Raw genomic sequence first — 27,352 nt, 5'->3', positions numbered from 1 at the left:
AACCACCCCAATCAGCAGTCTATTAGTACAGACGGACCGGCTGTCAGGCACTTTGGTTACATGGGTAAAACACTGGAACTCTAAAACAACCATACAGGTAAATGTATTGGCACTTGCACATTCTAATTGGACACTGTCGCAACCAATGTTCATGTTTTTGAGAAGAATCTTGTGCACCCCTGAGGAAGAAAAAAGTCAAGTTCTTTGCCAGTAACAATACTTTTATTTGGACAATTTGTAAATCAGACAGAGAAAGGAAAGTCATGAAGAACACCGAAGAGAAAGAGAAAGCTGCAAAAGTAACAGAAAGCGTTACGGTGAGATGGAGTTGGCATAGCACCACTGACCTCTAGGAGAACTCCCACCAAGGTCAAAAAGTGGGAGTCCGAGCACAGCAGAAGATTTCACACTGAATTTATTTCTAAAACTTTGCTTTAGCTCAATTGTTTCAAGTGGTCAGATCAGTGCTACTTTTGATTCATGCAAACTTAGGAGAATGTCTGCACAGCTTGCCAATTTTGAGGCTAATAACCAGATAAAACCGGACTAATTGAATGTGGTGGAGTCCAGTTGAAGGGAGAAAGATAAACTGCATTTCATACAAATTGTTTTGAGACACGAAGTCAAAGCTTACCCAAGTCTGGCTTTAGCTCAGTAGGCAAGCTTAATTTCCGTGACATCTTTGCTGGAAAAAAGAGAACATCCCTCTTTACAAACACACGTCTACGCTAACACACGATGCCATGCAAAGCTAGATAACTAGCATTGGGCTTGAATACACCAAAAAAGGACAAAAGGCTGTGGAACAAAGTGCCGGGGGGGGTTTTGAATTGAATAAAGGAGAAAATATGCTTTAAACAGAAGAAGAAACTGCGCAAAGACTCAGAGACAACTATGTATATCACAGAGGCATGCTGTGGAAGACAAAACAAAAGAGGTGACCTCTTGTTGCACAATGCCCTGCAAGAGAGGACTGGTACAGTGAGATACAGTGAAACTGCACAGCCATTCAGGACCCTCATGCCACAGGAGCATGCACCAAGGACAGGAAGGCAACAGGAAACTGAGAATACTGAAAAGGAGATGGAAGAAGATGGGGAAAAAGATGGTAACTGAAGTACTGCTACTTAATGTAGGCTACCTTAACTGTGGTCACCTTCTTTTGAACTGTATCTCTTTTACTTTTTTATATTAATAACTGTAATAGTCACTCAAAACAGTGAACCTATAAACAGAAATGTCAATGAATGAAAGTGTTAGATGTTTTAGAGAAATACTGTGTGATGAATAGGGGACTTTCATCATTCACTTATGGTAGTCATGAATGAATTGCAAGCTAGTCATTTTTTACGGGTCCTTAAAACGGACAGAATCCCACCTTGACAAAAGAAGAAACCTATATTAGATGTTAGATGTAATATTAGAGACATCCCTAATGTTTACAAGCAAAAATGTTGTTGGGTTAACTTCTTTACTTTCCCCCCCCCCATTTAAACGAAGTTCCAAAGGCTTAAATTGAATGACGCTTCACCTATAATCCAGTTTTCAAAGCTCGCTGTTTCCAGCCCTCTCCATCATTTATGAACACATACAGTATCTATCTACAGTTAACACATGGTAAACACCTACCATCTTTCTACTTTAATGTGAGGGCCCTGCATTTCCACACAGGGGTGTTCGCCTATAATTAAACCTCTGCTCAGGTAGAAGTCTGGTGGACCTATGGGAATTACATGGGGTCACCAAACCATTAAAATATAAGAATAATAAATGGTTTCTAACCTCAAAGGGATAAGAAGAGTCGGGAAAATGTACTGAATATTTGAACACTTCGAATATTCAGGCTTAAAATGTTCAGGCTACGGAATTGAGGTCAGGCTAGTTAAATAAAGTTATTTGATGTTGGTTTGAGAAGTACTGGTTTGGGAAAGGTTACAAATCCAGTCTCAGATGTGGCAGTCATTGGAAGATACCATTACCTACCTACTCATTGTCACCTGAATCAGAAAAAGGTTAAGATACAGAACAGGCAACGCTCTGCAGACAAACTTTGAGCACTTGATATGTAATCATATAATCAACACACACTGAAGGTACACAAAGACACAGTAGGACAGATGAGTTGCCCTCCACTCTGTGGTGTCATCATACTGTTACTATCGACAGAGCCAATAACGCACACAGGGAATCTGCTACAGGAGGTCAGGACAGAGATAACACGCAGGCACGTTTACATATGACACTCGTGCTACATACATGTAGCATGCAATGTGTATCTAAGGCAGTTAAGCTGTATTTTCATGTATACAGAAAGCTTAATTACTGCCATGCTTCCAGGTTAGCCTCTGCTCCATGAGCTTTCAGCTTTCGGTGTATACTTTTCTAACCATATACTTGACTACAGATGGAGAATATGAGCACCTTTTCATTTTAACCAAGAAAAAAACAACTGCTGTTGTTTATAATTCAATACAGTGAGAACCAAAAGATAGTGGAAGAGGAGCTAACCCAGAAGTGAAGCTGAACTTAGGCACTCTATTCTCTAGTCTATTTCTTCTCACTGCGGTGACCATGACACGGAGGACAGAGACAGGGGTGGGGGCAACTAGGTGGACGACAAATGTGGACTTTGTCCTGCCTACACAGCCTCTTATAAAAGCCTTTGGCCAATCTTACCTCCTCTACCACCTCCATTGTAGAATTGCTGAAGATTGCTGTTTGACATCAACACTTTTGGTGTTGTAAGGGGGGAAAGTAAAGTAGAGTAAATGCGCAGTTAGAAATACCCTTTGGCTTGTTACTACACACAAAATCCTACCCTAATAAATCCCATGTTTAAATTCTGAGTGGAAAACTGGCCTTTGATCTGTCGAGGATGCCCTTTATTTAGGAAAGAAAACATAGAAACGGATTCCCAGATGAAAGAATGCTGTGAATTATTATACTTGCCTGCTTTTTATAACAAAGACAATTGGCCGGGTAGATCTAGTCAGGGAAAGCTCTGATCCCTTTTCATGTCACACATGTCAAGGGTCTACAAGATGTTTTTACTGAATTAAACCAATTAAATAAAAAATTGTAACTGTTTAAATCAGCACATATTCGACTGATTTTAAAGTACTTGATATGTAAAACAGAACATTTAAAACACTAGGATTAAATGTGAGGAAAGAAAAAAAAGGGTCTGTGAAGCATTGTTATCCCACTACTAATGTTTTTGTCATGCTGCTTGAATATATTTGCATAATCAAGTCCATCTGTCCTATAACTAAGTGGTTAAGCATTGAAAATAATAACCAGATACAATTTGAGTTATTTCAAATCAAACTATTCCAATGAACTTCTTGAACAATATTACACTCCCCTGCACTAATAGAGTCTAAATTCATCAAACTGAAACTGATTTCAAGGTAAAACAGGTGGAACTGCATAAAAAAAGAAATCTAAATTATTATCTTCCACTGGCAGACTTTGAGATTAGACAGAATAAAAAGCGTATCCCTAGATTACATGACTGGCAGATTTGTTCGCAGGGAGGCACCTCATCTCTTTCTCTGGCCTATGAATAATGCAGAGAAGACAGATGTATCAGACCACAGTCTGGTGGCACCAGGCGGGGGGGCAGGGACACTCTTCACACCTGTAGCAGCACTCCCGACTTTGAGATTTGTTTTCTGTCTGACCTTTTTAAAAAGCTCCTTATTTCAGTGCCAAGTTACCTCTAATGAGATGGATCTGGGCTGTTCCTACTCCAAGCACCTTTAGCTTAAATACTAATGACGTAGATTAAGATGGAGGCGAGTTAAAGAGCAAAAGAACATTTTTCCTGTTGCAACACTAAATATTGCTGTGGCAGAAAGTGAAAATGGATTTTGTTGGTTTGCATCAGCGATATGAAAACTGCTTAATATTTTAATCTGCGGAACAGATCTGCTTTAGCACCCATATACATTCAATGTTTAATTGAAATAAGATCCCAGCTCAAAATCCAAGTTAATTCACATCAGATCGCAACTGATATTAAACATTTAACTCTACACAAACTACACACATATGCAGTTACTGAATATATGGAAATACCCAAGGCCCTTCAGCTTGAATTTTTATAGTTTTAAATGATTCTATGAATAATGAAAACGAATGGGTTCCTCGACGAGAACGCAGAGTTTTGTTTCATTCAATTCCTAACTCTTAGCTGTCACACTGTATTAGGAATCGTGGAGATTAGATACATTTACCGCTTAAAGCCCAGCTTTCCAGGATATCATTAGAGATTAAAACAAATGTATTCCTGTCTATTGAACACTGCAAGGTGGTAAAGGAATGCATGCACAGATGAGAAAATATTCTTAAAAACCCATAAATGCATGTTAATAAACTCAAACAGCGCATTTGAAAAGACTGGGAGAGAATGAAATTAGCAGCAAGACAATTTTATGGTTCAACAAAAACCTGTCTGTGTGGTTCCAGTTTGATGAGCAACACTTTCAATTCAATAAAACGCTATTGAAGGCAGAGGCTCTTTTGAAACACTGATCCCCCTAACCAATTATCTTTGTGCATTCAAATACATGGTTTAATAAGTATATTTTTTAACTGGTTTACTATTTGGCTTTTACTTCTCGATAACACAAAGCCCCTGCTTCTGTTTTTTCTCTTACAAAAGAAGGACATTTTACCTGAAGTAGGGGACTTGCAGCGGTCCTCTGATGTGGCCGAGCCCTCGTTGATGTCACACAGACCTGCAGCAGAAATCACACCGTACATCATACCGCTAGAACCACTGAGAGTATAACACAGCCCTGTTTTACTTTGTAATATAACTCTGTATTGCTTTATGCTTTAAGGGGAATTATTAACTACGCATAAGTACAAACATGAGCATACACGTATCATGGGCAATGTTATATATAAGGCTGCCTACATCTCTTTAAATGGTTTTGGTCTCTTTTTGTTGTAATTTGCTGTGGTTGTTTTGTCTCTTTACGCGGTTGCTTTGTGTCCCTATGTATTTGCAATAATTGCGAGTCTTGCAGCTCTTTTGCAACTCCTCTTAGTTGTCTTGTGTCTCTTTGTGGTCATTTTGTTTTTGGGTTGATTTAGTTCACCGTTTCATTGTCAGTGTGGTTGAGGCTGTTTTCTATTCATGTCACTGTGCATTTGTTACGTTGTAGTTTTGGTGTCTTTGTAGTCTTTCTGCCTCTTTTTGGTCATTTTGAGTGTCATCCTACAAGGTAGACGTCTCTTTGAGTGACATTTAGTATGTAAGAGCCAGGATGAGGCCCACCTTGGTCACCTTGGCCTTATCCAGGTAGGCCAGTTCAGTAGTCCAAATGGAACATCTTTCACCAGCAACTCTGTGTCTGTTGGTTTTAACATATAAAACATTATGCATCCTTAATGTTGTTGCTGATGAGGGTACCAAGACGGCACAGTGCCAGCCAGCTGTTTGTTAACTTGGGGGTACCTAACTGTCAAGCCCTTTTAAGAAATGTAATGTACAAATTCCTGTGTCGCCTAGAAGAGTCAGACAATTTATCTCGATTTTAATTAACCCTGTGAAGAGTTCTACTCGGTTCTCTTCCATGATTTGGAGACATTGGTGCAACAGCCTCTACAGACAGTGAGCATGTGTGTGTGGCTAGTTGTCATTGGACTGATTTGATGTTTTTCTTTTGTTTGGATTTTTAATCTTATTTATTGTTGTGTAGTTTGTCATTTGAGTCTGAAATAAAGATTGAATTGAATGCTTCTTTCCATTTCAACGTCGGAATCATTAGTTTACCACGTGGCTTTTTGTCATGTTGTCGTGTGAGGCGGAAAGCCAAGCACACAGCTGTTGGAAGAGAAGCACAGCTGGATCCCTGATTACTGCTCACTGTCGCCAAGCTCTGACGGGTGCTAGCCCACTGCTCTCCAGTCAGTGACACCAGATGCTCCGAGTGTATACTCATGAGTCATTTGCACGTGCTTGTGTATTTGTCTTATTGTGGCTCTGTGTACATTGGTTTGCCCGCATGAAAAGCTCATCTATGCTTAAATAAACGTAAACATAGAAAATAAATCGCTCAACATCCACAGCTTACTAATTCATCCATCAAACTTTGCTTAAGTATGGTCAGTGCATCGTCATGACACTGCGGCATCCTCTACGTAGCTGCACTGCCATCATCTTACACAGGGTGGCAGTGTGTCCATAAGGTAAGCACCTTATTAGCTATCAGTGGTAGCATGAGCCTGCAGTGGCAATGTGTGTAAAAGGGATGGGCTGGATGAGTGTGAGAGAGAGAGAGAGAGAGAGAGAGAGAGAGAGAGAGAGAGAGAGAGAGAGAGGAGAAAGAGAGAGAGAGAGAGAGAGCTGAGCCAGAGAGAGGAGAGAGAGAGAGAGTATGAGCGAAGAGAGAGAGAGAGAGAAGCGATGACGAAGGAGGATAGCGTATAGTCGAAGAGAGCAGCATGAGAGAGAGAGAGAGAGAGAGAGAGAAGAAGAATGAGAGGATGGACAGAGTAAGAGTTGTTTTTGTGTAGTTTTGTTTTTGTGCGTTCGCCTTTTTCATGTGTGTCTTTGCTCTATATGACTCCATTCATTTCCATATTTGTTTCAGTTTACAGATCAGTTCAGGGATGTTTGGCCCTGTGGGGTTACTTATAATTATAATTACTAAAAGAATGATTATAATTCTAACCCAGAGCTTTGCTGAAAGTCAACCTTGAATACAAGTTATTGTTTTTTTCAATGCATTCCAGGAGTTATTTCCCAAATATCCCTAAGCCTGCCGGGAGTGTGTTGCTTCATGCGGTTGTTGCTGAGCTTATTGTGGTTGTTGGTCCCCCAATATTTGCCATCAAGACATACGCAGGATCTGCAGATCATGATTCAGCTCAGCATAGACAGATGCTGAGACACAATTTCAACTTAATGGCAGAACAAATATTGAATAAAGAACTGGAGGTGGGAGGGTAAACAATCACGTAAAGTATTTCTGAAGGATAAGCAATTTGAGCTAGTTGGGCTGGACAAATAGGTATGCAGTCGGTGTGTGTGTGTGTGTGTGTGTGTGTGTGTGTGTGTGTGTGTGTGTGTGTGTGTGTGTGTGTGTGTGTGTGTGTGTGTGTGTGTGTGTGTGTGTGTGTGTGTGTGTGTGTGTGTGTGTGTGTGTGTGTGTGTGTGTGTGTGTGTGTGTGTGTGTGTGGGTATATATAGATGTGGGTTTTAAAACTCTGGTTGTTTAGTGTAAAAAAAACCAAGCCGGGTCTTTGAGACGAGTACTTCTCCGAGAGGTATTTGAAAGATAATGTTCAGCCATCTAGCTTTTGAGTGTGGGTAAAAATATCTTAAATGTTTGCTTTGTAAGCTGAGGAAATAAAACAACAGCATGTCATGTGGCTGCAATGGTAAGAAAGCTAAAACAAGTGAATCCCTCTTCTAACTATTTTCCTTCTTTTCCCTTTTCCCAATTACCTCCAGAGGGCTGTCGTGTCTTTCTTGGCGAGCGGGGCTGTCTCTGGTAAGGGTCGTTGGAGCCATAAAGCTCCACCGTCCCCAAGTTGAGCACTACCGTCTTCTGGACGTAGTCCACCACTGCCAGACCGTTACTGTTGCCAAACACCACACTGGGGAGGGGGGACAGAGCCGGACAGGAAGTGGGAGAAGCAGGTGAAGGAAAGGTAGAGAAAAAAGATGAAAGGTCAGAGGAAAATGTAGAAGTGGATTTTAGATATGGTCATGAGATGTGATTTAGAGCTAAAAACACTAGTCAGGTCATAAAACAGCTGGAAACAACATTTTCTTGGAATTCATCATTTGTGTTGACAGGCCTGGTTGTCTCTGAAGCCTCGAGCAGTTGCTGCTTGAACTGCTAAATTACTTTTCCACTTTGCATATTTTCACTTTATTAGATTGCCTTTATAGATTTAAGCCATCCTATTAGAATAACTAGGATAAAGAGTGAGCACTTTCATAAAAAAGCCCTGTTTCTAGTCTTGACTAAGATGCATGCATACTTACAGACCGTAGGAGGAATTGAGCGCCAGACTTGTGATCTGCTGCGGGGGCTCTCCACTCACCCACACTAACTGGACCACCAAATCTACCTGGTAGCCTGCAGACTGCTTTAAAGGAGTACTGCGCACTCTGGAGAGGTGACAGAGTGGAGAGAGGGGAGTAGAGACAGTGAGAGATACAGAAAGGAGGAGAAAACGAGAGGGAGAGACACATTAAAAAACATGTTTTACAAACAGAATACCAAAGGGGTGCAGCTGCAGTTGTGAAGCCGTTGTGTGTTGAGTCTGGCATGAGAGGCGGCAAGGGGGGTGACGGGGGGGCCGTAGCTGAGAATGCTTCAGGCGTTGACTAAGTCTGTGAAAGAGTGCTTGAAGCAAAAGCCAAGTATCTTGTGTGTATGAGAATGTGCTGCTGGCGCTTCTGAGAGTTTATGTAATGAGTGTGTGTGTGTGTGTGTGTTTCATACTTGAGGCAGGGCATGTTGCCGCCGTCAGAGTTGTTGCTGCTGGTGGAGGGGTGTGACGGTGGGCCGCTTGTCTGAGGGGAGGCACCGGGGGTGGGAAGCGCCGGTTCTCCCCCGTCCGGAGACTCTATGTCGTTCAGCTCGTACTGCATTCGCACCTCTAGTAACTGTATGAGAACACGCACACACACACACACACACACCAAAACACAGGTGTAAGAGAAAGATGTTAGCAGATTTGTATAAGAAAACATTGAAATCATGATAAAAGCACACAGAGCCGTAAACAACATGTCTTTGTGAATTCCTCTGAGCATGATAATAGTCATGTGACAGGGAGTGACATCCACATAGTCACTTTGATAATAGAGATGTGTTTGTGTGTGTAGGCAGATTGAGAGTCAAAGAGGTCCTCCGATGCTGAAAAATGAAGTTCCTTCCGAGTCCTCCTTCAGGCTACTTCTCTGCAACCCCTGCCTACACACACACACACACACACACACACACACACACACACACACACACACACACACACACACACACACACACACACACACACACACACACACACACACACACACACACACACACACACACACACACACACACACACACACACACACACACACACACACACACACACACACACACACACACACACACACACACACACACACACACACACACACACACACACACACACACACACACACACACACACACACACACACACACACACACACACACACACACACACACACACACACACACACACACACACACACACACTAAACTCACACAATGATGATAAGCTTCTCTCTTTTGCATTCTGTCAGTCTCATTAGCCCCACTGACATGTGGGAGTGAAAGTGATCTTCAGATTCTCTCTCCCGCCTGCCTCCGTCCTCCTCTACCTTCATTTCTGCGAGGTTGTGGAGGTGTTTGACCTTGTGGGGAAGAAGGCTGCTCTCCTAATTACAGCTGCCAGCAAGTGCATATCGAGTGCTAATCCACATCCCAGTCACACTTGAAGCGTAGGATAAAACGCCTGAAATCTTCTCTGACACATGCATCAGCGCTCACTGGCAGTCATCCATCGAAAACACTTCCAACAGGAAGGTGGCTGATTTGAATCAGTCTACTGTTGCAAGACACTTGAACTCTACAGATTCGTGACAAATCTTTGCTGTGAGAAAAAAGTATTTGGAAGAGCAAAATAATTATGCTAACACATTCAAAAGGCACCAACAGCTAAAACATTCAGATTCATTTGCAAACCTGCAAGGAAAAAGCAAATCACATCACTCCCACGCACTTGGATTGACAAGTGATCTCTGTCTCCAGATTGTTGTGAGCAATAACACCACGGTCGTGATCGCTTGGGAGAAAAATACTGCCAAAACGTAAGTATTTTGCCAATTTAACACTCCACTGCTCCATTGAAAAGTATACACTCAGCGTATACAGAATGCACGCACCGTCTCGCTGTGAGCATTTTCCCACGGATTAAACAGCATTTCTCTTTTACAGTGTGTCATTTAACAACATCACGCCCCCATGAGCATTTACGGCGCAATTAAGGCAGATTATAATGTAGCTTTGCTTGTTCACTGCTTCGTCTGTTGGCATGGCAACCATACTGCCTTTGACGAGGCAGATCTGACTTGGTGTTTGTGCATATGTCTCAACACCTTTAAACTTAAGAGAAAGGGAGGGTTTACAGCCAAACATTACAAAAAAAGCTAATAATGCAATGCCGCTAATAACTGTGCAGTATATACCTGGCTGCTGTATCTTCAGAACTGTGACAGGATGTGCATTTTGTAAATTGTGTAATTTTGTATCTTTAATTTTTTTTAATTAAATGTTTGATTTGTATGCATGCTTCTAAGTCAACATTAAGCTGTCTTTGGCTCTTTTCTGCTGTAACAAATGTAAATGTCCCCTCTGTGGGACGAACAAAGGTATCCTGATAAATGTATTCTTGAAGGAAACGTACAATTATGTCTCTTTTTCGTATCCATGCTTGGATGGTGCAAGGTTCTTACAAAACAAATGAGGCGAGATGAGATGTGTTCACCCAGATTATAACAGTCACCCACCTGCACCACCTCGGTAGTTACTTCCAGTTTGCTGAAGCGGTAGATGATAATGTTCGCTGACACCCCGGCCACACATAGCATCCTGCTCTCAGGGCACCAGGCCATGATCTGAATGGCGAAGGGGTCTTCATCTGACGTCTCGGTGCTGCCCTTGTCCTCCTTGGACCTGTTTCTGTCAAAAACCTTGGCTGTTTTGAGTTTATAGAGCACCTGGAGCATCACTAGGAACAAAAGAGAAAAGAGGAAGGCATCAGTGGCAATGCAGGAAAACTCAGACCTTTCAAATATGACTATAAATAATATGATTTCAGAGTACACAATTGAGATAATTATTCATTCTGACTTCATCCAAGCAATACTTGTTTTGTTTATATTGACTGTGCGAAAGCCGGTGCTCCAGTTCAGTCAAGTTTAATGAAAAATATATTTCAATATTAGTTTTTAAAGTGGTTTCCTTTCCCAGAGCTGAACGATATATTACAATATCTATAATTGTGGAAGCATAAACAGCGCTAAGCCAATGAGAGAACTCACTTGCAGAGGCATCCCAGAACTTCACAGTCCCATCAGCATGCCTGGGAATTAAAGAGAGGAAAACAAAGATAAGTATACAAGGCGGGTGAATTTTCAGTCTGCGTCCTTTTGTCTGTTTCCTCACTTTTTATAAGATTTGCAGCAACAAAATAACTCAGTAATATGAATTGAATAATAACTGAATATTGTGTCCACAATTCATATTTAACACAAATCTCCTCTTTGGGAGGATTTAACTAAAAATACTTTCATCATTTTAGTTGGATTTTTTAGACAAGAGGTAACCAGTAAGAATACTATATGTCCAAAAGTATATTGACCTCCCTATCCACCCTTTTGTTTTTGTCCTACTGCTTTTTCCATGTTTTTGTCTAGACCCAATAAGTTCAACTCCTTTGACAATGTAGTGGCAAACGTTTGGAGTACATCCTTTCTCAAAAATGACAATGCCTACATGCACAATGAATGAGGAAATGTGTTCTCTCTTTGACTTGCCAGAGAAAAGCCCTGGGGCCTCATGTATAAAGCCTTGGCGCAGGATGCACGTGGGAAGGTGGCTTACGTAGGACAAAGCAAATAAATACGCACAAAAATATTCCAATTTATAAAACACTGCGCACGCACGTCCTACAGTACGTCGGTTTCCCTTTATGAATCAACTCGAAATGCGGCGCAGCTTTTGCGGGCTTCACGTAACGCCCATATTTGCCTATAAATAGTCAAAGAAACGCCCCGTATTAATATTCATTTTGACTGGCTGCATGAAGAAGATCGCAGGAAATGACGACAGAACAGCTAAAAAAGACATTTCACACCGTGTCAGATGTTGGTTCTTTTGGGGAGGTGGAGACAAATCGTATTGTTTGGTGGATGCAGTTTGAACCAGAGTAGCAGCATGGAGGTCGGATCGTCACCAAAACAAATAAATAAGTGTTCCGAAAAAAGTGAATGACAAAATACACATAACCTTCCTCAGGCAGTGCGTCTGTGTTTGTGCCGGGGACAGGAGACCCCCCAATGATGAGAAGAAAGATCGGGGGATCCCTGCGGAGTCAATTCATTTGATTTATTTTTATTTGGTGGTTTGTGTTCCAAGTGTCTCAACCCCCCCGCGGCAACTCTTAACCACTTAAAATAAATAAAACAAATGTGTTGTGTTATATCAGCTTCCAAATCTACCAAATATATGGTGTTCTTAGTTTCCATACCTCCTGTGTTTTAAGATTGACTTATCAAGTCTTAGCAAACGACATAAAACATGATTAAACATGATAGTATATAAAACCATGCTTGTATCTATACAACCTATAGAAATGCAAATCGGCCTCAGTTTAGACGTAATTATGTCCTTTTGTTTACCGCATCATTTATGAGAATACATGTCATAACATTAACACAACATATTCAAAGTGGTTTTCAATATTATTAAAAACTTATTTCTCCAAGTTACGTTTTTGTGTGCACTGAGGAGTCTCAAACGGGCGTTTGTTAAATCATTTTATGATTGGCTTCAATCAATTTTTGCGAATTAATTCTTCATATATGATACATGAGGTAACATTTTATTTATGGTATTATTTCCACATATTTCTCTCCATTCTTCCTTAGAAACTAGCGTACGCCATCTTTTGAGCGTACGCAATGTTTATAAATGAGGCCCCTGCCCTGACCTGAGTTGGATTACCAACTACAGTAAAAGCCTCTACGCTGTATCCCCAAACATCAGTGGCAGACTTCCCTTAAGCTTTAGTGGCTGAATGGAAGCAAACCCCTGCAGTCAGGTTCCAAAAACATATTGGTGTAATGCTAAGATGTCATTTTTGGCTACTTAGAGTTAATTGTCGTACTAACAGAACATCCACTTTGCCTATTTTCCTAAAAATAATAAAATCTACACAGGATTTCTTAATAGCAGTGTTGAGCAGAGCAGCTTCTCCACTGGTGCCACAGAGTCATAAACAAAGTGTATTTTGGTTGCCATTTTTTCCCTCACCCCTTATCATTTTGTTGCCAATTCAGCTGAGTGGAATGAAAGAGGAATATTTGTTGTGTGCAGTGGCACTCTTAAAAATAGAGAGAAGCCTGTACAGAATAATAATAGGGGCATGTAGGGGTGAGAGAGAGAGAGAGAGAGAGAGAGAGAGAGAGAGAGAGAGAGAGAGAGAGAGAGAGAGAGAGAGAGAGAGAGAGAGAGAGAGAGAGAGAGAGAGAGAGAGAGAGAGAGAGAGAAATGAAAGCCCCCTCCTGCCAAACCCATACCTCAATATCACTTCTTCGGTGCGTGTGTTCTGTTAAAAACGCCCCTACTCCCCTTGTCGACAGCTTAGAGCGGAATAATAAACATTAAAATGGAGCGAAGTGCACATGATTGGAATATATAAAGACCTACAGTAAATATTGTAAGACAAACGCTTTGTTGTGGAGCCCTGACTGTGCAGGAAAGGTGAAAGTAATTGAGTTGCAGCAGGACCATAACGATAATGCTAATGAAATCAGAATTGTCTTACCCAGTGATGATGATCTCTGGGTAGCTCTGTGTGCCTTGACCCCAGTTTCCACCACTAATAGGCCATTCCTGGATAGACAGCAGACACACACGCAGTACATTAGAGCAGATGAGAAACCACAGGTAGAGAGCACAGCTATGTCAATAAACAACGCGTCAACAGAGACATTGATTTTGGAAAGAGATGACGTGATAAAACTGCACGTGTGAGTGTGCATGAAGAAAAGAAAGGAAGGATCCTTTGTGCCGCAGTGTGTCTTGCAATTATACATTATACACGTCAATGAGTGTGTGTCTTCGTCTGAGAGGGCCGTGTGTGTTGGCGGGGGGTTTGGCTTTGAACACGTTGACACATACAAAGGGCATCAGGATGACTCATGGTGACCTTTATGTGAGAATGCCCTCCCGCAGCTCAGCCAGGCTTTTGCTTAAAGGGAGGGAGGAAATCGCAGCAGCTAGGCAGGCAGTTTGGGTCAGTACATGCTGACATTTCCGACAAGCTAGAACAAGGCGACAGGGAAAAGAACATAGGCATACATAATGGCTTAAAGAGCAGGGGGTCTGTCTTAGATAATACAGGAGTTGAAGAATAGGATGAGACCAGAGAGGAGGTGTACAAAGAGAAGGGGTGATGTTAGGTAGTATGACACTATTATATTATAGTTTGTTTGGCTTTAGAGAAACATTAAGAAATACATTTTACCACTAAAATGATTTATGCTGTATGCACTTTGTAGAAAAAGTATGCATGTATGTGTCCTTTTCATGAAACCTTGTTGTTCTTGGAGTACGCTAAGATGGTTAGAGGGTGTTGTATGGGACATTTACAATTCAAATGTAGACATTTAGCTCTTATAAAACACTGCTATCCAGAACAACATTAAGAAACATTTCACCCTTGGAGTACTTTACTCTGTTATACATCATAATTATACCATGGAAGGTATGCTGAAAGAGTTATTAGATCGAGGGGTGAATATTTCATTTTACTTAAAAACTAAAGATTTGTATTTTCTGCTTAGAAATAGTTTCAAACAATGATTCACATTCATCCACAGAAATAATAGTGTAATTTGGTACTAACTATTGGAAAAAGATTAAAAGTCTACAGCCATGTTAGCGGCCGAACCTACAAATGGCACAACAGAACTTTGAGCTAAATGCATCAGCATGCTAACATGTTTATCAAGTACTACCTTAACCTTAGCATGCTAACATTCACTAAAAAGCTCTAATCACAGCGGAGGCTAAAGAGGATATCTTTAGTTCTTCAAATGTTACTGAAACTAGCAATATTGTTCAAATTAGTACACTTAGTTTAAACAAATTCCATTTCATTGCCGGTGTAAATGAAAGGATGGTATATTCTGAATACAACAGGTTGAACATGTGTCAAATTTGGCTACCGAAAATCATAAAATAAAATTATTAATACATTAAAAAAAATTGGGTTTGAATTATAATTTTCTTTAAAATTGGTAATTTGTTATTACAGTAAACTTTCCATCTGATATTTACCACTAATATAATTAATAGGTGAAATATTGTTCCATTAAGATTCCCAAGATAGTGAGAAACTCAAAAATAGAGCTTCCCTATACTGTAAATTACCTTTTTGCTGTAGCCCTGTCGTTTCTGCCGCGAGCCGACGGAGTAAAGTGCAGGTATGAGGTCCACAGGGCAGTCGGCAAAGTACTCGCAGCAGGTCACAGGAGACTCATGGATAGTCAGAGGATACGGGTTCTCGAATATGGGGTAACTGTTAGCGAGAGGGCACAGACAAAGTCACTCTTAATTCAATTAGTCTGTCTGCCTAGTATCAGTGCATTAATCTCATTCAGTGCTGCCTGCATACTAATGAATAAGATTCATGAAGGTAAGCTATATAAAAGCAATATATAAAAAGACAATGAGCATTAATAGGCCAACTGTGACATTTTAGTCCATATTTAAGAAACAAAGGAAGAGTTGTTTAATAAGAGCAAGACTCACCCATTTTGTGCAAGGTCGATCACCACTAAATCTTTTTCTAGAAGGACCACCACAGCGTAAGGTTCCTGAAAATCTGCGAAACAGCGAGACAAGTCATTCATCTCACCACACTTCTACTGTAGCAATGTCATAACTCATGAGAGAGAAATCCCCTGAAATCTCCAAAACCTCAGACTTTATATGGCAAATGTTATTACCATATCTGTGCCCTGAAGGTGTGAGGGCAGGAACGCTTACTGCTTCAGATTCATTAATCTATGTGATTTATGTCTGTGGGGAATAAAGCTCTGGTTAAATATTTGTCTGATTTGGGTAGAATTAGATTAGAATTCATTTTGTATTCAACCTCGGGATGATTATTTCCTGAAGTGGTTTTTAAACCTTTGTCTTGAATGAAATGCTAAAACGAATGCACCAAAATGTCAACGTTTAACATTAAGATATTGATTTTTTTGAAGGTACAATCTGAAATACTGACTTGTAAACCAGCATTGTGGAATGAAACATTCTAAAAGTAATAATAAAAGGGGACACACACATCCTCCAATACATACAAAACAATGTATAAATCGAGGTCAGGTGTAACAGGAAGGATGCAGCATAATTCCTTACATCAGTTTTGCCCAGCTGTGTCTATTATGTTTGGCAAGGGTTAAATGCTTTGCTGCGCATCACCTTGACAAAATCTAAGCTGAAATCGCCTGCAGCCTTTAAGCTTCATCTCGGTTCATTGGGGAAAAACAGCACAGGTCTTCATGGCAGACATTTAGACAGTAGCTACAATTCTGAAATATAAATTATAGATGCACTCCTTCCGTTTAGAGCAGCATACCTGGGGCTGTCAAGAGTACACACATGTTTAAACACTTTGACAACTGTTTTCACTACAACTCTCGTTGTCCTTCCCATGTATCTTCCCCAGCGCTGGTCTGCAAGTGGTTCACATTCTCTTTAGATCACTGTACAGTTTGTCCGTTTAGGAATTGGCAGTTGACAATAGCACAGTTTCATCAGTCATGCACCTGGCTTTGAAACTTTATTCTTTACAAAAAGTATTTTGCTTTAAATAAATGTGCCCCAGTGTACTTAGCACCAAATCATTGAAAACTCTCCTTATAAATGATAACACTTTTATTACGAGGCATTTGAAGCACCTCTTCCTTCATTGTAATAATGGCCAATCTCATGCCTGATTTACCTAAAGATACCAACTAATTACAAACAAGGCAATCAGAAAAACAAAAAAAGCTTTTCTATGATGAAGATATGTTTTGGGTAAGTTGCAAAAAGGGATGTGAAAGTAATATGTCTCATATATATTTATCATCCCTTCATAATTTGGGGACAGAGCCTTCTCAGTGGCAGCTCCTAGGCTCTGGAATTCCCTCCCCCAAGATCTCCGTGACTCCGAGTCCCTCACCGTCTTTCAGTCCCGCCTCAAAACACATCTTTTCAACTCTGTCTACCCATAAGCCCCCCCCACTCTCAATCAACTTCCTCTTGACTGCCTTTTTATTTTTTACTTACACTTGTTTGCCTGTCCTTGTTTGTCTCCCCTCCCTCATACTGTAAAGCGTCTTTGAGTTGTGAAAAGCGCTATATAAATAAAATGCAATATTATTATTATTATTATTATAATGAATTAGCCTTTCTTAGTTTTCTATGGGAAACCTCAACCTACTGAGGAAGACTGAGACTTTCTGCTATAACTGATGCTAAGTACCAATCTTCAAGTTTGAGATCTAATCTTGTTTTCTGAGAATGACTTAAACAGTGTTTCTTTAAATGAGTTGTACTCCGAGTCTTTGTGTCTGTCTGCATTCTATACCTGTCTGCTGCTTTCTCTGCCTGCCCTGCACTACTATGTGTTAAGATACTTGTTCTACAAATTACTTTGCATCCAGATCATCATGGATGTTGCACCTCCTCTACACTAACGCTGCTCACATACACGTTGTCAGCCAGATATGCATTGCGTAATCCAAAGACCCAGTAATGTCCATTACCAGATGAAATCAGTGGGTGTTAACATCAGGTTGCTAGTGAGAAGTCGCTATTATTACGTAACTAACTGATCCTCTCTTTAACTGCACTTAAATATATGTTTACGTGCCGCATACAGAATACTGGATCTCATACGTACTAAACTAGTCTAAAACAAGTAGAAGTTGAGCTGAATGGTATGGGAGCCTGTCCCGTCAACTTCTACTTGTTTTAGTTGTTGACTCCACAATACAGTAAATAAGATAATAATTGTATTTAGATGAGGCGATTGCGTACAAGGAGATGAAATGAAAATATAATAGTGCGTGTGTCAGATAATGAAACTCGAACAGGATTCATCCCCTTGGGAAATTTCATATTTATTACAGAAACACTAACACAGGGGCAAGCAATTCAACATAATTAAAAAGATAGAATGGTGTGTTTGTGTGTGTGTGATTACATGACATCAGATATAATGCTCAGACATGCACAATAAAACATGTTACACAATTAGAAACTCACCATTGGCGTATGGTGTCTCACACAGTGTGAGGAAGTCTACGATAGGATAGTCCATCTCCAGCACGGCGGTGCTCTTCCCATGCATTACTGTCAAACATGGCCGCCGGCCCACCGTGTCATAGGAGAGACCACCAGACAGGATCATGAAGGGCTCACTGGAACACACACACACACTCAGTAAGTAAAACCTTTTACAGGCTTTTAATATATGTGCAATTCACAAAAGACAACACAAGTTTTTGATTGGTCTTCCACGTCTATATTGTAAATCTTCTATACCTACAATATACTGTTGATGAGGCCAATAGGGACTCTAACTTAAGTAAGAATATAACACAGACTTGACAACAAATTACAATTTAATAGATATTTTCACTGCAGTAAGTGGACTTAACACTGCCAAAATAGTGTGTGCCAAATGAGTGGTGTTTTCTATATTAGAAGATTGTGATACATATACACAGAGAGAGAGAGAGAGACAGAGAGAGAGACAGACAGACAGACAGACAGACAGACAGACAGACAGACAGAGCACAAGAGAGAGCTTACCCAATTCTAGTGGTTTTGTACTCTACTTTGAGAATGGGTTTACAAGGCTCTGGCTTCTTCCCGTCCTTGGGCTGTTTTCCTAAAATAGAACAAACAGAAGTTACTTTGGTTTATCTCTCTTCACCTCCTCTCTTCTTGTTTCTCCTGTCATCTCCTTTTTTCCCCTCTGTAGAAGCTGTTCAGAGCTGCACTTAAATAGCAGCAGTGAACAGTAGCCAGACAATAACAAAAGGCAATTAATCATAGAGAATAAAGATAAATGCAGGCGCAAGGACATGCAAAGAGGGCGTGGCCATCATGGATTTTCGACCTTAAGGGAGGTCTGAGTGAAGGCAAATGTGCCCATTCATCATACAGGTGCCTATCTATGAATATCAGAAAGCTAAATAAGGGGCTGAATATGAGAAAAAGATAAAGAGCCAACAAGGCATGTCTGTAAAAGAAATAACTTTTGTAATAACTGCATCTAAATAACAGAGATCTAAAAGATAATTAAAGAAAGACTTATAAGCCTTACTTAAACCTGTCAAAGGAATTTGCACAATTGCCCATTAAATACCGAGCTAATTAAGTATGCAGCAGTGGGAGAAACAACTAATTAAAAAGCCTGTGTGGTGAAATCCTTTCTGCAATCCCCTACATACAAAACCAGCTTGAGCAACTGGTTAGAAGTTTCCCCTTTCATTTAATTCCCTTCATTGTTCGTCTTTCTGACTCTAACGCTCTCTCTGTCCATTTGTGGCACTCTGTCTAGTTCTTCCAGGCCCTTCATCTGGGTGAGTTGTCAAAGTGCTCTGTGGAGTGAGTAGGTGTGTGGGGAGACAGCGGAGTATGGATTAAATGCATCTTCAAAAAAGCAGACTTGTATTCTGCAGGAAATAAACAGAGCACCGGCACTAATGTACAGTATGCACGTGCAGAAACAAAGTGCAGCAAACAGAGGCAGGCCATAATTGAACTGAGAATAATCCTCTAAATGAAATGGGGAAACGATGAGGGAGCCATGTGGGGGCGGGTTTATATGAGTAAAGAGCGGGTCATGTGACTGACAGAGGAAGCTGAAGGCAATGCGGTCATGTATTGTGTAACTTGTACTAACACCTCAAAGTAATCAGACAACACAGAATTAAGAGCATTTGTATGTTATAAGCTAAGTGGTGAATGGTTAGTCTGAGATAAAGTTTGACACCAAGAAGTATTCGTATCAGGTACAAAGAAACAACTTGAGCAATGTTGCCCACATTATTATCATTACATAACTTTAATTATACAGCACCTGCTTTACAAAAGATATAGGAAAACTGCAAACAGCAAAAACATATTTTTAATAAGAAAAAAGGAAATCATTAAATAAGAAGGAAATGAATAGCAGTACTGTAAGTACTGATGGTGGGGTTATGAATTAAAGTTAAGATAAATCAATCTACTTCATATATGTTTGAGTATTGTGCTCCAAGACCATCATGCATCTGGGGGTGTCAGAATCACTCCCTGTATATTGCACTATGGCTACGCTCTGAGAATTATATAAGGAGTAGTAAATGTGAGTATGTTAGGGAGTGAGTTCAGACACAGCCCGTGTGTGTGTGTGTGTGTGTGTGTGTGTGTGTGTGTGTGTGTGTGTGTGTGTGTGTGTGTGTGTGTGTGTGTGTGTGTGTGTGTGTGTGTGTGTGTGTGTGTGTGTGTGTGTGTGTGTGTGTGTGTGTGTGTGTGTGTGTGTGTGTGTGTGTGTGTGTGTGTGTGTGTGTGTGTGTGTGTGTGTGTGTGTGTGTGTGTGTGTGTGTGTGTGTGTGTGTGTGTGTGTGTGTGTGTGTGTGTGTGTGTGTGTGTGTGTGTGTGTGTGTGTGTGTGTGTGTGTGTTTTCACTCCTTACCGTGCGGGGTGATTGTCTGTATGGGCTTGCCCTGGCCTCTGATGTTCCATATGGTCAGAGTTCCATCTGAGTGACTGCAAATGAACTGCTTGCCCTCGTGATGCCAGGCAACTGAGTGGATAGCCTAGGAAACGACATGCAACAAGTGGAGAGGGGGGGGGGGTCAGTGTGTCAGCAAAATTCAGCATCATGTGCCAACCATCTCATATCTCACTAACGCTACAAGTTTGTTACATTACCACAGCTAGAGAGCAGAGTACACTATTCATATGTGGGTTAAAAGCTGCTGACCGGATTAAATAGTCTTCAACAGATGGTGAAAGTGAGATAAAAGAGTCTGACCCAGGATTTCAGATCATTTCCTGTGGCTTAAATGCATATATTAGAAGAAGCTTGTATATGAAGATTTGCTGAATGGGAAGAAAAGCCAGAAATGGATTGGTCATTTTATTCAGAGATGCCAGGAGCAAGGTTTTATAACCATGGATATATCTTTTAAGAAGTCAATTTAACAAAGACGCAAAGTGCAGTAATGAAAAATCTTCAATATAATTGAAACATTCTGGTGCGTTCAGCTTCATCTGGTCTCAGTTGAAGCCATGGATTTAAGATAAAAGCATTGAGTGAGTCTTTCTTGTTAGAACAAAAATCAAAGAGAGGGTAAACCAGAATATCAATATATGTACATAAGAAGTAAGCAAGGAAATTACAAAATCAACAAAGAGAAAACTAAATGATTAAAATGTCTTATATACACGAGTGAAAGATAAAATAAAACAAAGAATCAAATGGATTCATTGAAAAGCTTAAATACAAATACTAGCAAGACAGGAAAGAGTTATAAAGATAGTGCCCTTGTAAGCCTGGCTCACCACGATGTATCTTCTGACAAGCAATCATTGAAAACACAAACGCATCATACCCAAAGTGTGCCAGAAAGGGCACCATCTTAGTGATGCCCTTTTCATAGCTCATGATTAAACCCTGCGTACGTTTTGACATTACATAAATGTGCGAGAAGCTCGCAACAGCTTCCAAAGCAGTTTCATGAGACTTGTCACATGAGTTTTCACCATGTAGATCATCTCTGACGTGATTGTTAGTAATAGGTATAACCTTTTCTTTAAAAAGTGCTTGCTGGTAATGCTTACGTACATACTTAGCACATTGCACTGTTTAATATTCAAGCTGAAGCTCCTCTTATTGTTTCAGTGTGACCTTGCCACTGGATTTCCTCATCTCCTTGTCTCACATCGCTCATCTCACGTGAATTATTTCCTCTCTGTCAATGCCGATATGAGCACACCGTCAGGTTAAGTTAATCTCTTCAAAAGAAAGCTGCTTTTTTTAAGGTGTATATCCATTTTGCCCTGGGTGTGTCATTAATCATAAACAGTGCTGTGAGTAGTTTTTCAGGAAAAGCTAAATGAGGCGGTGTGGGGAACCAATATCAGCGGGTGGTCATGTGACACCGGTAATATGCTAACCACAAAAAATGTAATTGTATCAGTCCCAGATCATATTTATATATCGTAAGGGTTATTGGAACCCATCAATTGATTGTTGGTCAAGTATTCAATCAATCACATACATGTAGGCTTGAGTGAGCTTGATGAGACAGAGCCATTGTTCTGTGACATCATGCTGTATCGACGCACAACTCACATTATCTCATTACACAGTTAATGACTCATTCCCTGCCACTCACAAACGACACTTTAATAAGTTATCTTTTTATATTCTTTAGTTATGGATTTTACTGATTTCCTGCGCATGAGTATTATTCTCTCAGAAATAATTAGAGCCTTTTTCCAAAATGAGTAATGTCTTATCTAAGCTGTTGGCGGATGTGAGTTCTGGTCGGCAGAGCGACGGGGACAGGTGGGATGCAGTTTGTCAAAGATTTGTTGCCAGAAGTGATTCACTGTGTGCGGTGCCGGGTGGCGTGGAGGATGTAGTTACAGCAGGTGTGCCGAACGCAGTGTGAACACATTTAAGATTCTGTAAATTGTTGAACATCCCACACTCTGAAACTAAGGTACATCTTATGTTGACTGGAGCCCAGTTTAAGGATATGATCTGCAGTTATTTAAGAAAATGCTAACTGCTTAAACGTATCACTTTCCTATGAGAAAAAGCCATCATACTGTACATCCATTCAGAGATGATTTGACACTGAATTTGGAAAATCTATCAGTCCATGTGCCAGTACCAATAGGGAACAATGCACTTTGCTTAATTGGAAAATGAGTAGGGTAATTGGAACACATGGCACCCATCATATCATACAGTACCAATTAAAAAGACTAATTTCATGATGTATTTCATTAGGTCAGTTTTCACAGATCGGTATTTGGGGGATTAGAGACTTACGTCAACACTTAGAGTCACACACATGAGCAAGTGTGTTGCCACACATTGAAACACACACTGCCACACAAACTAACTCAAGGCAACCAACACACAAATCAAGATTGGTGAAGGAAAATAGATATGCACATAAATATGCACATCACGGTCCCAATTAGAACTGCTTGTGCCAGCGCCATGTCACACTGGGATACAAAGTCAATTTAGCCTTAAAGCGTCACACACAGAAAACTGAGAACATGAGAATCTACCAATAGATATGTAACAAGTTTATATTTATTCAGCTTTATAATATATACCAGCAGTCTATGAATTTTCAACATAGTGTTAACTTCTTATAAGTGAAGTAGTAAGAGGACATTCAAGGGACTGACGTGGTAAAAAACATAATCTCACAACAACCTCTTCAACATCTTTATTGCTGATAGGAATTTTGTTTAGGAATTAGGGAAATATATCTAAACTAGTGTGAAGGATTCACCTTTTCAGGAACATTAGTAATGTTAAAACTTGACAGTTAGAGCACCACAGAGACTGACCATCCTATTAAGGGGAATGGTATACTGTCCTTCAATGGATCGTGCACCAGACAAACGACCCTTCAACATGAGAAGTAAAGTTATCCATATTATTAACATGTAGAGGCGGGTCTTTAGGCGAAATAAAAGTGTCCTTAATTAAGCCAGACTTGTGTCAGACAGAGTTTGCCAATAATTAAGCATTTGCTTTTAATCTTGTCAGACAACCAGATGGAAAGGATTTCCATATGCGGACAAATCATATAGAATTAACTGAGCTGTCAATCAAAAGAATAGTTCAGGATATTCATTCTGACAATCTATTGTCCTATATCGGCAACCTCAACAGTTTTAAAACGTGCACAGGCCTTGTGTTGAGAGCTTCATAGTATGTTGAATACTCAAAACGAAAGTTAGTTATAATCAAATATAATCAATTATATTCTTGTATAACCCACAATGAAAATGCTTCATATTTTAGGTTTTTCTATATTTACAGCATAAACAAAACAAAGTGGTTTGTTTAGTTGAGTGTAAGGCCTATAATGATTTATGTCCTACTCTCTTATCAGAGAGTAGGCAGGTTCTTTCCTCTCCTCTCACAGCAGGGAGGGGGGCTCCGGACTTAAGGAGAAACACATTGAGGCCTCAAAAAGGTGGTTATGTCAGAGCCATAGAATATGTCTAGTCATGTTTTGTTTTACACAAACTTGGGAAGGTGTGTCTTATGCCAGAGCCAATAGAATATGTTGGTTGGGTATTGAGGAGGTGTTTGTGGGTTTTCTATCCGGTATTTTTGAGATAAAAAGACTGGCTTTTTTTGGATTTCGAGGGGGAGAGAGGGGGAAACCCCTGGTATACTCTCTCCTGGTAAGCTCTGTCCTTGAGAGCTGGGTTAATAGCTCTCGGTAAGGTTCTCTCAAACTTGGTAAATATCTCTTGATTTTCTTCATTGAAAGCTGAGTGAATTTCTTGGTTGGAATGCTGAGTGAATTTCTTTGAATGAGTGAATTTCTTTGAATGCTGAATGGAATGATTTGATGGGAGCGTTTGTGAGTATTAGTACCCGCCACCGTGAGGACCTTCCTCCGAATTCATGCGGATAGGAATGGGTTTTTGAATGTTAGTACCCGCCATCTGTGTCGGAAAAAAGGTATGGAATCGATGTGAATTGATTTGGTGAATGAAAAGTTGAATGTGCTTTTTATTATCACCGGTCTTTTTATGAGGAAATGCCTCTAAATTCTATCGGGAGATTTTAAATGTCACAACTGAATTGGGCAGTTGAAGTGAAACATTTTGGTAATAAATGTAAGACTGTGAATTAAAGTTTCATATTTGAACATGATCACAGCATCATTTTTTTTTTAGTATGATTATAATGTTGTAAAGAGAGAAGGTAAAAACCCTGTATTAGTTTGGACCTATTTTTCTTCAAATAAACTGATCCCACCTTTTGGACTGGGACAACTTAAAGGACATCTGTACTCTCCTCTCCTGCTTCAAAGGTAAGACTGCACCCTGCCACACTCACTTAGGTAGGAACACACCTCATTTACTGATACCAAAATCCTTCGGGATCGCTTAAACAGATTAAAAAGAGTTGTCTGAGTAGAAACAGCAGTTAATTGAACCTGGTTCTTCGGGGAGTTAATAGAGGTGAGATCTTGCTGACGTTGGTGGATCTGAGCCAAGCAGTAAACTTACATAGACTCAATAACTTCGGTCAGGTCAATTAGTAGGTCAGAGTAATTTACCGGAATAAATTATCAGGACCTCACCTATACTCTAAACACTTGTTTACAACTTGTTTTGAAAATCAGTGAACCAGCATTCAAGGTTGCTTATCAAATGAATGTTGGTGTTTAAATATGTTAATAACGCAAATGCCTCCAGAGACAAAAGCTGTTATTTTTTGGATGTTGCTTTGAAAGCAAGTACTAATGCTTAGTGATTATGTAAATACATGTGTACTTTTTAAATGTTTTATTGTTGGCCTTCAAAAATAGCTCAGACAATGTTTTACTCCAAAGCTGTTTGTATTTGGGCTCAGATTTAGACACACCAAGCTGCATTTGTGCACGTTAACCCTGCAAGAAAGTTACTGCGCTTTTGGGCAAAAACAGCTGGTCCCTTTTCCGTGATTTAAGAGAGAAATAGATAAAAAGAAACGTATAGCAAGAGAGAAAGAAAGACAAACAATAAACAGTCAAAGTACAAGAAAAACTGAAAAGATTATTTGAAAAGAAAAGAAATACTTACATTATTAGGAAGGAAAACATTAAAGAAAGGAATTTAGAAAAACAGAAATGTACAGGACTTACAAAAAAAGTGGGAAGTTGTGCTCCATAAGAGGACTGTAGGATAAATAAGTGAGTTTGAATAATAGGCCTTTAAAGCGTTATGATACAAAAATAAAATGCATTTAATAAGGCGAGAAAAAGCAACCAGGAGCCAGACAGGAGGGGAAGGGAGGAAGACCAAAGGGATCTGGCTGTGATGTCAGCCATTCATCAGGCCGGACTGGGACCGAGGAGTTGAGTCAGACGGAGCAGAGTGGAGCGGGTCAGAGTGACGGATGCTCTCTGGCCAGCACTGGAAACCCTTACTGCTGATACACAGCTAATAATAGACAATCCACTGAAAGACACCGAGTGGAAGTTGTGCTCTCTCAGCTCTTTGAACGCTTGTACAAAAGTTTTATCACCTCTGCCGTTTGCCCAGAACTCTGCCAGAAACTTTGTTGCTGTCTTGGAGCAAGGTTTAAGTTCCTGTTTCCTGACAATTCTGAAGGTTGACGAAAGTAGAACTAACAAAAGCTGCCTTTATCCGGTCATCACCATTTCATTATTTCCCTTATGAGCGCTTGCTGACGTTGTGTGAGAAAGTTCTCAAGAGTTGTGCCAAGATTTTAGAAGACAACATTACTCAGAATTTCTTTTTGTATCTCTATCCTTTGAAATTCAAGAGTCTGCCTATCATTTGTTTAAATACCCAATTTTCAATAGAAGAATTAAATATTCTTCAAGACATGCACAATCCGCAGTCTGAAAACATCACTGCATCGTCTGCTGTTGAACAGGAGAAGTGGAAAAGCTTCCTTTTTCATTTCAGTTGAAAACTTTGATACTTGGCATCAAGCTTCTAGGCAAATAGTGTTTGAATGAAATCACAGTAGAGCAGAAAAATATATGTTGTAATAGCTGTGAAAAGGTATTCACCCTAAAGGACTGTTAGCAGCAGCTATACAGAGTTCTTACACATTCAAGTTGACTGCGAACATTTCCAACTGTAGCAACAGATCCTTGCAACATCAACGTCTCATGGTTGATGTTAAATACATATTTAATGGCAGAAATGGGCTAATCAATGCAAAAAGTCTAATATCTTCAAATTAGACCAATGTTTCCATGCCAAACCATTAAGACACCACATAACTCTTGAAGTGAGATTTACCGCCATTCCATCAAAAGCACTCCTGCACACCATAAAGTTGTTGAGTTATAGGAACACAACACTACAAACAAGAGGGAATCTGAAATACTGCACACTGTCAGTCGTGCTCCGTTTGATAAATTGACAATGTTTGTGCATAAAGAGAGGAGTACACCAATCAACAAGGTAAGACATATCTCATCACATCCATTTGAGCCCCTTCAGTTGTAAACAGGAGTTCTTATCTTTACAAAGAACATTGGATAAAAAAAACATCATAATCTTTACCGACTAAATATTGTAAATTCTTACAAAAAGTTATTGTAATACACCTTATATATCAAATATGTATAATAACTTGTGTAAAAGGTGTAATTATCAGGTACTATAACATACTGATAAAGAGATATTCATTAATTACCTATTTTTCTCCATACCACCCACCCTTACCCTGACAAAGCCTTGGTGTGTTTATCTCCCCCAGCTTTTAAACTATT

At 40.0% G+C, this 27,352-nt stretch overlaps 1 protein-coding gene across 3 annotated transcripts in view; it reads right to left on the bottom strand.

Moving 5' to 3' along the window:
* The window catches only part of stxbp5a (syntaxin binding protein 5a (tomosyn)), a 97,833-nt gene that overhangs the window by 8,662 nt on the left and 61,819 nt on the right, over positions 1 to 27,352 (bottom strand). Inside the window, exons 8-21 of one of the 3 annotated variants that reach the window (XM_071201855.1) lie at positions 20,533 to 20,656; positions 18,660 to 18,738; positions 18,111 to 18,265; positions 15,603 to 15,675; positions 15,222 to 15,369; positions 13,612 to 13,679; positions 11,105 to 11,145; positions 10,571 to 10,791; positions 8,472 to 8,635; positions 8,009 to 8,134; positions 7,463 to 7,614; positions 4,680 to 4,742; positions 2,677 to 2,730; positions 636 to 685 (exon numbers count right to left, since the gene is read on the bottom strand). In XM_071201855.1, coding sequence (XP_071057956.1) covers positions 636 to 685; positions 2,677 to 2,730; positions 4,680 to 4,742; positions 7,463 to 7,614; positions 8,009 to 8,134; positions 8,472 to 8,635; positions 10,571 to 10,791; positions 11,105 to 11,145; positions 13,612 to 13,679; positions 15,222 to 15,369; positions 15,603 to 15,675; positions 18,111 to 18,265; positions 18,660 to 18,738; positions 20,533 to 20,656 — 1,518 coding nt within the window. The remainder of the gene's footprint in view (positions 1 to 635; positions 686 to 2,676; positions 2,731 to 4,679; positions 4,743 to 7,462; positions 7,615 to 8,008; positions 8,135 to 8,471; positions 8,636 to 10,570; positions 10,792 to 11,104; positions 11,146 to 13,611; positions 13,680 to 15,221; positions 15,370 to 15,602; positions 15,676 to 18,110; positions 18,266 to 18,659; positions 18,739 to 20,532; positions 20,657 to 27,352) is intronic. The other 2 variants (XM_071201856.1, XM_034075688.1) reach the window with 2 other exon arrangements.

Source organism: Pseudochaenichthys georgianus, chromosome 24 (assembly GCF_902827115.2).
Source record: "Pseudochaenichthys georgianus chromosome 24, fPseGeo1.2, whole genome shotgun sequence".
Taxonomy (NCBI): Eukaryota; Metazoa; Chordata; class Actinopteri; order Perciformes; family Channichthyidae; genus Pseudochaenichthys; species Pseudochaenichthys georgianus.
Note: the sequence above shows the minus strand (reverse complement) of the source record. Positions and strands in the feature narration are given on the sequence as shown.